The sequence below is a fragment of the Pieris rapae genome, chromosome 13 (genome assembly GCF_905147795.1).
Source record: "Pieris rapae chromosome 13, ilPieRapa1.1, whole genome shotgun sequence".
Taxonomy (NCBI): Eukaryota; Metazoa; Arthropoda; class Insecta; order Lepidoptera; family Pieridae; genus Pieris; species Pieris rapae.
Window position 1 is genome coordinate 1,484,446 of NC_059521.1, and position 14,862 is coordinate 1,499,307.

At 34.3% G+C, this 14,862-nt stretch overlaps 1 protein-coding gene across 5 annotated transcripts in view; it reads right to left on the reverse strand.

Annotated features, from left to right (window-relative positions):
- Positions 1–14,862, reverse strand: part of LOC110992667 (probable E3 ubiquitin-protein ligase RNF144A) — an 86,281-nt gene that overhangs the window by 45,624 nt on the left and 25,795 nt on the right. For all 5 annotated transcript variants that reach the window (XM_045630916.1, XM_045630917.1, XM_045630918.1 and 2 more), the window contains 2 exons: positions 3,662–3,812; positions 1,311–1,455 (listed from right to left, as the gene is read on the reverse strand). In XM_045630916.1, coding sequence (XP_045486872.1) covers positions 1,311–1,455; positions 3,662–3,812 — 296 coding nt within the window. The remainder of the gene's footprint in view (positions 1–1,310; positions 1,456–3,661; positions 3,813–14,862) is intronic.

The window sequence follows — 14,862 nt, forward strand, 5'->3', positions numbered from 1 at the left end:
AGAAACTTTGTTAAACTCATTGTTAGGTATTTAAAATAGAAACGACAAAAAAATTATCATTGCATTTTAAGCTTCATAACTTTTCATAGATAAGTGCGTACCAATTCTTAATAGTGCCCTTGGCCCGTTTGCCCAGTGGCGCACCTCGTTTTTCCACGTCATATAAGCAACTTTTAATCAATAAAAAAAAACTGATACTTGAAACCGTGAACTCTGGATTGAAAATCGTCTAACTGCTAAAACTAGAAACGACAGCATTATTTTTTGGCCCTAATCGGATACCATTTCCGTGCCAGGCACGAAGCCTGCTGAAATGTCAAATATACGTAAAACAATTGGTCGTTTCAAGAATTTATTTCAGATTGTATTGAATATTCAAAAGATTATATCCATAAAAAGATCTGTGACATAAAACTGAAATTATGAGCTTCATTCTGAAGAAATGAACGTCAAAAACGAGATAGGCTTTGCGAAGCCTGAAGACACATATCTAATAAAATGTGAAAATATAAGTCGTTCTCTTATCTTTATTCTTGATATTATTAATGGATCCTCTCGTCTTCTAAGGCATACTGCATAGCAGCTAGCAGAAATAGTAATTGTAAAAATGCTTGTATGAGGAGACGGTAATATACGACTTCCCAGAAACCAGGAGTTAACAAATAGCGAAGGTAAATTCAACATCGTGGCAACAAAGTATCATCCAAAATAAACTCTAAAAGATTGAAATGGATAACCACCCAGAAAGGAATGGACGCTTTAAGACGGTTATACGAGATCACAGCAGTGATGGGTAGGAGATGGAATTGCACGTCAGTGGACCAGGGTTGCCGAAACCAAGCTTTGAAGTCGATTAGAGCAGGCTTTTGCTAATTAGGGACAAACGTCGGTGAATATGATGTAACTTCTCTAAATAAGGGTTTATATGAATAACAACTTGTCAACGAAAACTAAAGGACAAGACAAGAAGTACAGAAGTAAGAAATAAAACAAAAGACATTGATGCACTTTCCCATTTGCAAAAAAACTTAATGGGCCACATCGTTAGAAGGACAAACAGCGTAACAAGGTGAAAAGGGCCGCCAGGGAAATGAAAGTGAGGTCGCCTTCTAGCACTGTCTGACGAGCTTAAAGAAGTTGGTGAAGTTTCTCAGAAAAATCTCAAAATAAAGAGAGCCATCTCTCTTTAGCCATTATAAAAGGGAGAAAGAATATAATCATTTCTGTATAAAATTTTAGTGTGTGTATCTTTTGTATGTAAGAAAATAATGTGGCTTAGTTATATAATCTATACATATACAAGTACATACCTAGATCCACCAGCACCAGCCAATGACAGAAGCGAAGAGCATCGGGAGCAGACGGAAGGCGCCCTCAGTCTGTTGTGTGCTCTTATCGGCTCTGGAACCTTTTCTCGGTCTGTCAGAGCCAGCACAGTCGAGCACTTTCTTAGACCTGTAGACATACTTTAATTGATAACTGAACATTTTACACTATCTAGTAGGTGTTGAATTGGCGTTATGCTTGCACTAAAAATGAAATTAAACCGTTTATTTGTATGTATATTAATTAAAAAATCCGCACAATCGGTAATATATATTTATATACTATAATATAATTAAAACATTAACATAATGTCATACTAATAAGTTAGCTCATTAAGAATTTGTGTCAAACTTATGGTCCAAATAATACGATTTATTATTATTATGAAAAATGAAACCTGATATATTCTACTTACAAGAAGACTACCTTTTTTTGTACTACAATAAAGCTGTTTTAATAAATAGAACATAATACATTCTAAGGTGTCTCAAATGAAAGTTCGTATTCATCAGTCGTGTTTAAAAAAAGTGCTTATTCATTATTAAAATAATGTGTACTTTAATAATTTTGGGAATTTATTTCTTAAAAATAATACAGTCCAAATGAAAACCTTCGCGTTCGCGGCCCTCATTTAATCGAACAATAAAATTAATTATGACTTCTCGGCAGGTGTACTCGATGGCTGCCCTTTTGTAACAATTCAATTGCGCCAGAGAAGTCGGCTTATTGGCGTAGACTATAGATTCAAGTTAACCCTATAAGAAAAAATCCATAGGGGTTAAATCAGGACTGCGTGGAGGCCATTTTATGTCACCCCTAACGAACTCGTGACAGAGACGTATTGGGCGTGTGTAACGTCACTCCGTCTGGAACCATATTCTTTGGTTACAGCCAGGTAGTGTTGCCCAAATGCAAGACCAAGACGAGACTTAGACCAGTCTTGGTATTGGTCTTGCGTCAATACACCTGGTCTTGATCTTGGTATTGGTATTGCGCTCTCAGTCTTGGTCTTGGTCTTGATCTTGCAGCAAGAGTCTCGCAAGTCTCGCAAGACTTGTAAATACCTATTAGCCTATTGCTATTTGTTCGTCACTCATGTCAAATTGTAAACATTCACTCCGAAAGCAATAAGAATTTAGAGTACCTAGCTAGGTAAATGGGCGAGAATAATAAATAAGATAGACTCGAAGCGAAACTCAATTAGAAATGACTGAAATTGAAATAAAAACTCATATTTATAAGCACACAAGCCGAAGACCGACACAGAAAATGCGGCATTCTTTGATAGATAGAATAAATCTTTGAAAGATTAAAAAACAGAAGTATCAGAATCAAAATCAAATAGGTTTTGTGCCTACGCAAAAATAAAGTGTAGATAATTATGCAAATAATATTGTTTATTATGTTCCTTTTTTATTGGAACTATACGTTGCCTGCTGTTTTTATGGAGGTTACTAGCTACTAGAGTAGATACGATAGAAGTTGATAAACCGACACTGCAAATCTCGATTTTTGGAAATGTGTGATTTTAAAACCAAATGCGTAAAGCAATATGACGTCGCTCATATTTGGAGTTTTTCCACGTTTCAAATTTGTTTAAATCACCCACTATCGAGACAGCGTGTCAAATGCTGTGATACACTTGTTGCAAACCGCGGCGTCTTTGTCGGTAAATTATCAAATATGTAGGTATATAATACACCGACCGCCCAACAGTTTATTCGCAGAACATCACATTTTCCCAATCAACCTTGAACCTTATTTCTCTAGTGATAAAGTTGTAAATTTGATAACGCCCAAATCTCAGTTTGTCCTAACTGCAAGACGCAAGAGTATTGCAGGCTTAAGTATTGTCTTGCTCAAGTCTTGCAGGCTTCAGTCTTGGTATTGGTCTTGCTACGATAAGGTGGTCTTGGTATTGGTATTGGTCTTGCAAAAATGCAAGAACAAGACCAAGACTGCAAGACCAAGACCGATTTTGGGCAACACTACAGCCAGGAAAGTTTCGTTGTTCAAACACAAAATAGTCGTCTAATATTTTCACATAACGTAAGCTAAATAAATGTAAACTTTCTTTTGAGACACCTGTTATTGTATATGCAACTTACTTGGCAATTTACTAAAAATAATAACCACGTGATATAATGACGTCATGCGTATCGCCGGCTGGGCTAGCCCCAACTAATTCCATACAATATCCAACATTACTATACTACAGTTGTTTAGTTCACGTTTACGTAAACTAGATGGCGTATTGCCAAAAGCACTCTCACTAAACCATCTGTTTGTATTATTACATTATACAATATTCTAGGTTCACGTAATAGATAAATACCTTCGAGCAAGGGCTGAGGCTGGGACAACACCGAATCCCTTGAAGCTGCTCTTCGAACTGGCTTATTTTGTCTAGCCAAGGACTTCAGACCACCGCTCAAGATGAGCTCCAATGCGCGACGACCGCCTGGACCATTCGCACCTGCTCCCATCTGTAAATAATAATTACTTTGAATAGTCATACTACTGCCATGCTAGGTATTTCGGTACCATAAGGACTTCTAGGGGCGTTAAAGAGATATGCGTACCACTACTTTAAAGGCTGGCAACGCATTTGCAAACCTTAGTGTTACATGTTTTGGCGAAGAAGAACTTAACTCTATGTTACCTGAACGTTTGCCTCCTATCCCCTGGAATAATTTATAAAGTAACTTTAGAAGCCCGAAAAATACTTACGTAGGCACTGATATCAGCACACGATATAAATTCTACGTTCGTGAGTAAGATTGAGAGTCATTGGCTTGTACTATGAATGTTTATGATATAAAGGAGTTATGGTAAACGCTAAATCTTGACTTAAATTTTACATGCCGATTAAGGGCACCAGCTGGGGCGCATGGTACGAACTTGTCTATATTGCTTTAGCCAATTAAGAACATATCAGAAACAGAAAAGGGAGTCCTAAAAAGGCAAATATATGTATATATTTTTTTTGTATTCGATGTTGGTTAATGCTAGCGATTTGATTGAATATCGATCTTTGATTAACTGTCTAGAAATTTAATTAATTGACTGAACTACTTTACTGCGACATGCATATCGATGGAATGCCGATATTTCTGCGACATATATAACAAATGTACATTGTATATTGTCAACATTTGACATTATCTCATAAAGTATAGCTTAACCCTTAACCAAGTTCGTCGAAGTTCGACAAATTCTCGGAATGAATGACATTTAACATTACATATTCTGTGTCAACAAAGACAATGAACAATACGAAGTTCAGGTTCGGGGTCAAGCCGAAAGGCGAGAAATTTTCGGAAACTCATTAAGATTCTGTTATTTCCGCGGTTCGAATAGGGTCAGTGGCACTGAGTAGGGTTGCCATATATCATAAAATTAATTTCGTTGTTAATTTTCCGCTCTATGAACTGACAAAATATTATTAATTGTATTATCATTAAATATGCTTGAATGCTGTTTAACTTATATGTTAAATAATACCTAAAGTAATTATAGAGTTATATATTAACTAAACTGGTACAATAAACGCAAAAAAGGAAGACAACTTAGAAAGTTAATGGACTAGATTAAGAAAACAGCGGGAGCTTTAAGGCACATTGCACACAGGAATTGCCGGATCTGTATTTGGCAAATCAAAAAAGCGTGTGCCTTAAAACAGTGAGATAGAGATATAAATGTGTTTAAGAGTGTGTGTGTATGTGCGTGTGCAGCATGGCTTTCGGCGCCCATGGACACTCTCAATGCCAGAGGGCTCGCGAGTGCGTTACCGGTCTTTTAAGAATTTGTACGCTCTTTTCTTGAAGGACCCTAAGTCGAATTGGCTTCGACAAAGGCTTCCTCTAAATTTTTCCAATGTGTGTGTTTTCAAAGTGTTTATTGTAATTCAGTGTATATCTTATCAAACTTTAAACGGATCTATTAAGAAACTAGACTTTTCAAAATTTTAATATCATAATTTAGAAAAAAAACAATTCTCGTAAAACCTTTGGCATTTTTAAAAAAAACAGAAAAAAATATATATTGTCATGCAACAAAAATTAGTACAACTATATATTTTTTTACATCAAGTAGACAGACGTTTAGCCAAAATTATCATTGGGGAACGCCGTTCCAATAGATGCCTATACAACCGCCTTAATGAACCCATATTTAACTGTCTAGGAAAGATAGGCAAAAAGTTTAACTAATTTGCGGTTTCTACAAAAAAATCTATAACAAACGTGTAAACCCCAGTATGCTTCTAAATGAGCACTGTTTAAATTAATTTTAACTAAAAATTTTAATTACTTTATAATAACAGCCCTAGACATCACTTTCATTTCGTTAGAGCAAACATTATTTTTTGCAGTTTACATTAGTTACAAAATCTAGGTTATTCATGACAAATCACTGGTATACACAAAATAAACTATCTTACATACGACTTACATATAAAATAAAATAAATAAATCTTTGTATTTAGGATAGATTTGGATTCTGCAGCGGCCTTTCTACCTATTTTGGCATTAAGACAAGACACACAGTATGGACATTCCAACGTAGCTCGTTTTAGTTTTATTACAAACATAAAAATAGTTACATTTTCACTAAAAGCACATTCATACAAAACACGTCACAGAAATGACGATGAGATCATTCTGATAATGTCGTATCAATAACGCCCGAACCCAATAATTAATCCACAATCTCAGATTGTTATCTGGTAGTCAATCATTTCGTTGTTATCCACATTCATAAATTGTAATACAAAATTCTTGTATCCGATGATATGCCCTTTTCTTAAAGGACCCTAAGTCGTATTTGTTCGGAAATACACCCTGACAAAAGTCACGCAAGTGCGTTGCCGGGCTTTTAATAATGTTTACGCCCTTCAATGACCTTGTAGCAATTGAGACAATTGTATTGATTGCGTTGTTTAGTTTTTGACTTAACAAGGCCAAAGTGTTGGTGACGCGGATATCCTAGGTCCGTACTCAGTGTTGTTTAACGCCCGAACGTAGTAATTAATCCACAATCTCAGATTAAAGACAAGATGAGTGACGTGTGACTATAGATATACAAATACATGGAGTGATCATATACTGAGACATGATCATCTATTTGGGCTTGGTAATACTTAAGTAACAAAGAAGTTTCACTTTTGACATGAAGTGTACCACGTCCTTTTTTATTCAAACACGAGAATAAAACAATAGAAAATTAAATTATGATACATTTCAAAAAGCGAGAGGAATAAGTAGGGATTTCCACCTCAATTTGTTGTTATTGTAATGATAAAAAAGATTCATTTTCACTTAAAACACATTCATGCAAAACACGTCACAGAATACCGATAAGCTAAACAAATTGTAATCAAGCAAAAATAAACCTTATGTTTATTTTAATTCGGTCCAACTTCGCCCAATAAAATAATCAATAGAAAATTTTATCGCTTGCGTGCGGTAAACAAGTTGTCACATTACTTGCATGTAAAGGCAAGTATGACGGTTTTTTAATGTCACTTCTATTTTGATTCGACTTGCTAATTTGTAGTCAACTCACGCGCATACCATGTGTAGACGAAGATTGTTTATATTACTTATAACCAAATCTGCTTTTTGATATAAAGCTAGTAACATTTAATAATTTTTATATATTGAAGTGTTGTTATATCAGGGACATATAACATCAGGGATAGTGGGTTTGCGATTGCGATATTGGACATTATCGGAAAGGTGAAAGAGAAATTACAATTTACGAGTTGGGTAAAAACTCATGTCACTGGGCTCATATTGGTTTCAAGAGTGCTATATTGTTAACAGTTTGTTTACGCGTTAAATTATTTTAAAAAAATCAGTGGCGTTACAACCTCTAGTGGGCCTCAGATTTCTGAATCGGTTTCATTATAATTTTTCAATCTAATCGGCAAGTGCCTGACACACGTCGACTTTTTGGGTCTAAACCATGTTCGGTTTCTTCACGATGTTTTCCTTCACCGTTCGAGCGAATGTTAAATGCGCACATAGAAAAGAAAGTCCATTGGTGCACAGGCGGGCATCCAACATATGGCCTCTGAGATGAGAGTCGCACGCTGAAGCCACTAGGCCAACTGTAATTATTTTGGCCTCTTAATTATTTTGTAAAATAAATGTCTCTAAGATAATGTTATATTCGTGTCAAGTTTCTTCCGACCACTCATTCGCGAGCCTTCCGGCATTGAGTGTCCATGGGCGGAGGTATCACTTAACATCGAGCCACCTGCGCGTCAACCCCTGTTCTATGGAAAATTTGTCACTCAGTTTAAATATAAACTGAGGAAGACATAAACAAAATTACATTCGAATAACAAAATGGAAATGATAGATCTTCTTAATTAATTATTTAGTTATTAGTAATTTTACAGCTAACATACGCATTATAAAACACAATAAGTACTTACACAATACAGAGAGCCAAAACAGACTATATAGATAAACAATATATATGTAACAGAAAACAGGAACTTAATAGACAAAAATTCATTTAAAAAACATTAAGAAATTTAACATTTGAAACAACAAATCATACTTAATATTTCGAATTACTGCTTCAGAATCAGAGTTTCAAAACCAATATTAATTGCAAAGATCCGGGGGCAATACTTAATTTTGATATTTTCCGTAGACTACTACGTTATTAAAGAAATGATTGGGTCTGTTTTTTCTTATCTGTTTATTTTTATATTATATCATGTATATTCATACAACTTTCTGAGTAACACAGCTGTGTACGTTATGTTTATAAAAAATAAAAAAATCTGAAAATAGTTTAAATCAAAAGAAAATGACAGATATTTTAGTGTACAGTTCTTTGTAGTGTCAGTAATATGTAATTTGTTTTAAAATATATAGTACTACAAAACTTACGTTGAATTGTCATTCAAAGTCGACACTACAAATAAAAAATATACAGAAATCGCGACTTTTACAATCCCTTGACATTCGAGTTATAGAAATTCCACTGTAGTTTGATTAATAACTAATACTAAATAATCACTTTAAATATATTTTGCTTGAGATTCACCGCTTGCCCTCACTTAATTGGCACATCAATGTATAGTTTAAATGAGTAAGTGTGGAGTTTCTTGCCCATTCTTCTTCTTCATTCACAAGAACATTTACATTATTAGTATCTCTACCACAAGTAACAAATACCTGCGATTTGTTATTCGATGCCTAGTAAATTACAAGTGCAAGATACAAAAATATTTTAGGACTCCAGGGACAAAATTTGCTGTATCTTTTACGTGATTAATTTTATAAGGCAAGTAGGCGATCATCCTTCTGTGCCTATGAGCGAGTTATAAATGCGCACATAGACAATGAATAGTATAGTGCCGGGGATTGAACCTACGACGCCAGTGATTATTCTCATATAGAAAGCAGTAGGCGACCAAACTGAACAAAGATTTTACAAGCTAAATTACATTGATATTGGTTTTATCCATTATTTTATAGCATTTTATCATGAGTCATAAACTATTTTCAGTGTTACAAAAATAACACTGTAGTGTTAACACGTCGTCTGCTAACACAAGATCGCGACTTAATCGTGCAGAACACGCGTCATATAAAACACGTCGTATAGCAAACGGGCAGAATCATCTGATGTTAAGTGATATGCCCATGATACCGGCGCCCATGGACACTCTCAATGCCAGAGGGTATGTGAGTTCGTTGGCAGGCTTTTAATAAAAAGTATACTATATTAAGTTTTTAGGTTTATATTTATTTTTATACATACAAGTACATATTAATGCGATTTCATTTATTTCCCACCACTTCAAAAAATAATTATAATTAAGCCTCAATTGTCTCTGTCTCTCTAGCTTGAGAAGTTTCCACCAAAAAAAGTCTTTTTTGACTTTAAACGAAATGAATTTTCGTTTCTAACAGAACTTATGGCTGTACTTGGTATATAATTAAGATAACAACAACCTCTTCTTTAAAACTGTCATTGTATAAAAAATAATTAAAATAAATATAAAAAGCGTTCATTAATTAAGCTGAGAGTTGTTACTTATAAAAAATCTAGGTCAGATAGCTTACAGGGTAACGGCCTTCTTGGAGAAAATAAAATTTCTTTTTATTTATAAAGTATTTTAACCCTTTTAGCCGGCAAAAACGCCACATTGACTTTTATTTCATTTGGAGTGAATTAATATAACTAAATAACACTATGATTATTCTTTTACAAAGAAATATAATATGTTTTTTCTACAAAACCACTGAACCGATTTATAAAATTATAAAGGTATTCGAATCCTACATTATCCATTATGAATATAGGCTATAGAATATTTTCAAAAAAGTTAGGTATCTGTATAAAAACTTTGATTATGTAACCCAAGGTGTGAAATCTTTATATCGCATAACGCTGCGAAAACATTGATGTACTAAATTTTTATAGAACACATCAAATAAGACCGCTATACATGTCTATTCCATATATTATTATTATTATTATTATATACTTATATATAGTCAAACGGCAGCCGTGATTCTCTAAAATCTTTATGTAAATTTCCGTCATGTAGACAATATTTTATTGAAATAACAAGTGAACGGGAAGTCGATTCAAATTACTTTCATAATATATTTTTTTAGGTATTTTACTATTATAATTTTTATAGGTAACTTGGTAGATATATACCTTCTTCTGATTAAAAATAAACATGATGAGTGCACTAATCCTGCAGCCGGATCTCTTACTATACTAGCATGACTAACTGATAGATTTTCCGGAATGAAAACTTTTTAGGGTTTTCTGTGAATTTTTCACTATATAAACCTCAGAGTTCAAGTCATACATTTTAAATTAACAAATATTAATAATTACAAGGTTGATCGTAGAGGGGTGAAAGTTAAGGGTTGTATGTATTTTATGTGTTTTATCACAAAAAATAAAACACCGTGAGTAATATAACTTAACGAATGTTACGTTACATAACTCTCGCTTTAAATAATTTATTCGATGTTAATAATCGATAGTGCAAGTTCTATTGACGTAGTAAGTGTTCCGAGCAAGGTAAGGCTTATTAATCAAGTAATATTTATGACATATAAAATCACGTTTTGTATATCTTCTAGTTTTAATTAAAATATACAATGTTTGGAGATACAATATATATCGTTTAGTACATGTTTTCGTTTCAGCCTAAACTGGTAAAATTATATATTTATTTTAAATATAGGTATACCTTTAACTAATATCTGGGGACTTATGTAAAACTTCAGTATGATAATGAGGTTAAAACAAAAAAATAAACAATTTTACATACGTGGGACATAATATAGATACTCATATTAATCGTGTGCAGTTACATACTATATTTATAAATATTAAATAAATAAAATCATATTAATGCCATTATTAATATAATTTGACTTTTCTAATGTGTTTTATGTTATATTTTAATAGAATTAAGCTTTTTCTTTTCTATCGAATTAGTGTAATAAAATAATCTTGATTATAATGAATGCTATTCTGAAGATTTTAATCATTTCATTTTATATGTATTAACTACTATTTAGCTACTAATTGTGTTTATTAGTAATATAAAACAATCAATAATACAATATTTTCGATTTTCGTAGCCGACATAGTAGTGATATTAATAATTCAAACTTAATAAGAAGAATTGAAAAAAAAATATAAAGTTCGATCCCTGTGGTACCTTAAACGCTGGAAGCATTTCCTCACTGCGATACTTCTTCGTTGAGCGAAGAAAGCACCAGCTGACGTCACCGGTACTATCTCCACCAGGCGCCAAATTAAACCTTCAATTATCGTCTGTTCACATCACATCACATTTTTTTTTTTTTTATTGAATCACAAACATTAACATACATGTAAAATTGAGGTAGCCCCAGTAAGTTAAATAATACTTGTGATGGAGCAACCTCGCAACTTCCCTTAAATTATAGATTACAATGTTTGGACCAAAACAACTGAAATATGACTTGACAAACTTAGTTACAAAATATATTATTTTTCTATTTATTTATTTTTGAATTAAAAACTAACTAAATTAAACAAATAATAACGCACGGTCTTTGCGTGCGTGCGTGTGAGTGCGTGCATGTGTGTTTGTGTGTGTGTGTGTGTGTGTGTGTGTGTTTGTGTGTTTGTGTGTGTGTGTGTGTGTGCGTGCGTGTGTGTGTGTGTGTGTGTGTGTGTGTTTATCTGATTCTCGTCAAAATTAATTCTGTTTCTTCATATGTGATAGTTTTCAACCACCCAGTTACGGTATTCTTACAATTATATAATAACATCGGATATATATTTAATTTCTGATTCAGTTTATTATAGATGTAGGCAGCCTGTGTAGTATATTGACGTTGAGCAGAAACTGTGTGCACGCGTGGGGCGTATGCTACAATATCTTTACGTCTCTTCTTTAGTTTACCTGGACTAAATGGTAGTGTTTTGTGCATACGTAGGGTGATATGCAAAATGTATAATTTTCTAACGCTCAATAAGCCACTATTTCTGTAAAGGTCATCGGTAGAGTATCTATATGGTTTGTAGTTCATTACTTTAATAAGGGCCCTTTGAGATCTCTCTAAATCTAAAAACTTAGTTTTAGTTGCTCCTCCCCATACGGGAATGCAGTATATTATAATAGATTGAGCCAGGGCTAGATAAACTTTATTAAGCAATGACGCGGGCATGACGTAGCGTAAGTTTTTAAATATCCAAATAAGTTTTCTAACCCGGGCCATAATTGTTTCGATGTGTAAGTGCCATGATAACCTTTGGTCCACTGTAACTCCAAGATATTTGGTAGAGTTGACACGTTCTATGGTCTGACAGCTACAATTCTGGGCAATCGGATCACCACACCTATGAATCCTAACTCCAAAGTCGTAACCCGGCTGAGATCTTTGATTCGCAGTAAAACATATAAAATTTGTTTTATTAACATTAAGTGAAAGTAAGTTGGTATTAAGCCAGCCAGCTACTTCAGTCAGACCTAGTTCAGCTGCGGATTTCACAGCCATCCAAGTCGCTCCCGTGTACACAATCGCGGTATCATCCGCGTATGAGTAGATCCGTCCGCCATTGCTCCGAATATTACAAAGGTCATTTATATATATCAGGAACAATGTCGGGCCAAGCACGCTTCCCTGCGGGACGCCATATTCCACGGTTTCTTCTTCACTTATCAAATTATTAATTTTAACTTGTTGTTTTCGACCTTGTAGATAACTTCTAAAAAGGGAGAGAGCTGTATCACGAATTCCTATGGCTTCCAGCCTGCGCAGAAGAATGGGAACGGAAACGGTATCAAATGCCTTTTTAAGGTCCAAGAATATTGTTACGCATTTAATACCTCTGTCTACATTATCAATTATGTCATTAGTAAGTGCAGTCACGGCATCTTGTGTAGACAGGCCCTTCCTAAATCCGTACTGTGTGTTGGATAAAATTTTGAATTTATTTAAGTAATTGACCAGTCTATTGTTCAGTAACTTTTCTAATATTTTAGAGATACATGGCAGTACGGATATAGGACGGTAGTTATTGACGTCGTTCAGTTCCCCACTCTTATGCACAGGCGTGATCAACGATCTCTTAAATACGGCTGGAAATATTCCTGTTTTGAAGCAGGAATTAGCCAGCTGGCTAATGAGCGGGACAATAAAGTCTCTGGACATTTTCAAAAACTTTGTGGGTATACCATCCCAACCAGGTGCGCTCCCAGAATCGAGACCCATGAGTATAGCATCCACCTCACGAGGACTAGTCTCAAGAAGAACAAACGAAGACACCCGAGAACAAATGTCTGTAGTTGTTGGGTTACCGAAGTTAAGTAAAATGTCCTCAGCTAAAGTTGACCCTATTTTAACAAAGAATTGGTTGATACGGTTTAGTGAGTCAAGCGGATTCGGAGTAATATTCAGTAGACATGTATTTGAGGATTTGGGGGTTTTAAATTGAGTTACTTCATTAATTTTTATCCAAAGCTGTTTAGGATTTTTAACTGAGTTAGCTATTTGAGTTTTATGAAATTGTCGTTTAAGTTTTTTAATTAAGTTTGAACAGAAGTTACGAAAGCGTCTAAATGTTATTTTTAAGATTACGTTAAAAGGATTTTTCTTTAGTTTAAGTTGCATTTTATTGCGAAGTTTAATACAGCGTAGGGCTCCTAGTGATATCCAAGGTTTAAGAATTCGCTTGCTATTAGAGATTGTCTTAGTTTTAGTGTTACAAAGTAATATGGTTTTTATTTCATGGATAAATTTATTAGCCAAGGTCTCCGGATCATTGTAAATATTGAAAAATGACATGTCTGAGTTAAATAAGTCTTTACACGCGTTTTCAAAGTCAATAGAGGTTGAATACCTATGGCAGTTTCTAGTTACAGTTTTTTGTGCTAGGTTTAATACTACCATGGCATGGTCCGTGATAGTTGTAGTCAAGACAGCCACAAAAGCAGAGCTCTTAAGTTTATCGAATTTCAGAAAAACATGGTCGAGGCAGTTCGACTCTCTAGTAGGTAGACAGTGCCCGGGAAGCAGCCCATGTCCTGCCAGCATGTTTAAATAATTTAATCTATTGTGACGCTGTTGTAAGGATTCAGACTCTCTACCTATTAGGTTGATGTTTATATCCCCAGTTATTATAATATTTTTAGGTGTAGTAATAGTATCGAGATAACTATTTAGGGAAGTTATGAAATTATCTGCACAGGCGTGTGATGGGGAACGATATATACCTATAATAACGTATTCGGCGATAATTAGCTGTATAGCCGAGGCGTGCGAGAGTGAAACTTCTGTTACCCGACAGAGATGGTTGTTTTTTATGTATGCTACAACGCCATCATTTTGATTGAGCTGATTTGTAGTATGATATGAAGAGTAATTACGGAGGAGTGGTAAGCGTTTACTATTATTTAGTCTGCACTCTGTAAGGATCATTACATCCACATCATGATTCATTTGCTGTAAATTTACCTGAAGGTCGTCAAAATTACTGTAAATACTTCTAATATTTTGTGTCAAGACAGTGAAATTATTTTGCTCAACGTAGTTACTAAATTCTTCGATGTCAATTATTTTTGAGTTACTAATTTCTGTATTATCTAGTTCCCATAAGGTGTTTAAATGATTATCCATATTCAGTTACGCGTGCAGAATGGCGTAGCTTGCCCTTTACTCTATTGAATAATTGCATGTAAGTACCGTTGCAGGATAACGACGTTTTGAGAGTACATATAGTGCTATTGAGACAGTTAAACTTATTGTGTAAGAGTGTACACTAGAACCCCATGGCCAATTTAGGCACAAAATCGAAGTGGGACGAGAGGCTCTTGTATTTGAGTACAGATTGTCATATATTATAAAATAGATAGCTTGTAGGATATAGTGTAGAAAATGCAATATATATAATGTGGTGTTAATAAATTAATATTAATTCGAAAAAAAACCGACAAAAGTACGTAATTAAACCAGAATATAAAATGCCAGTGTAAACAATGTATACTAG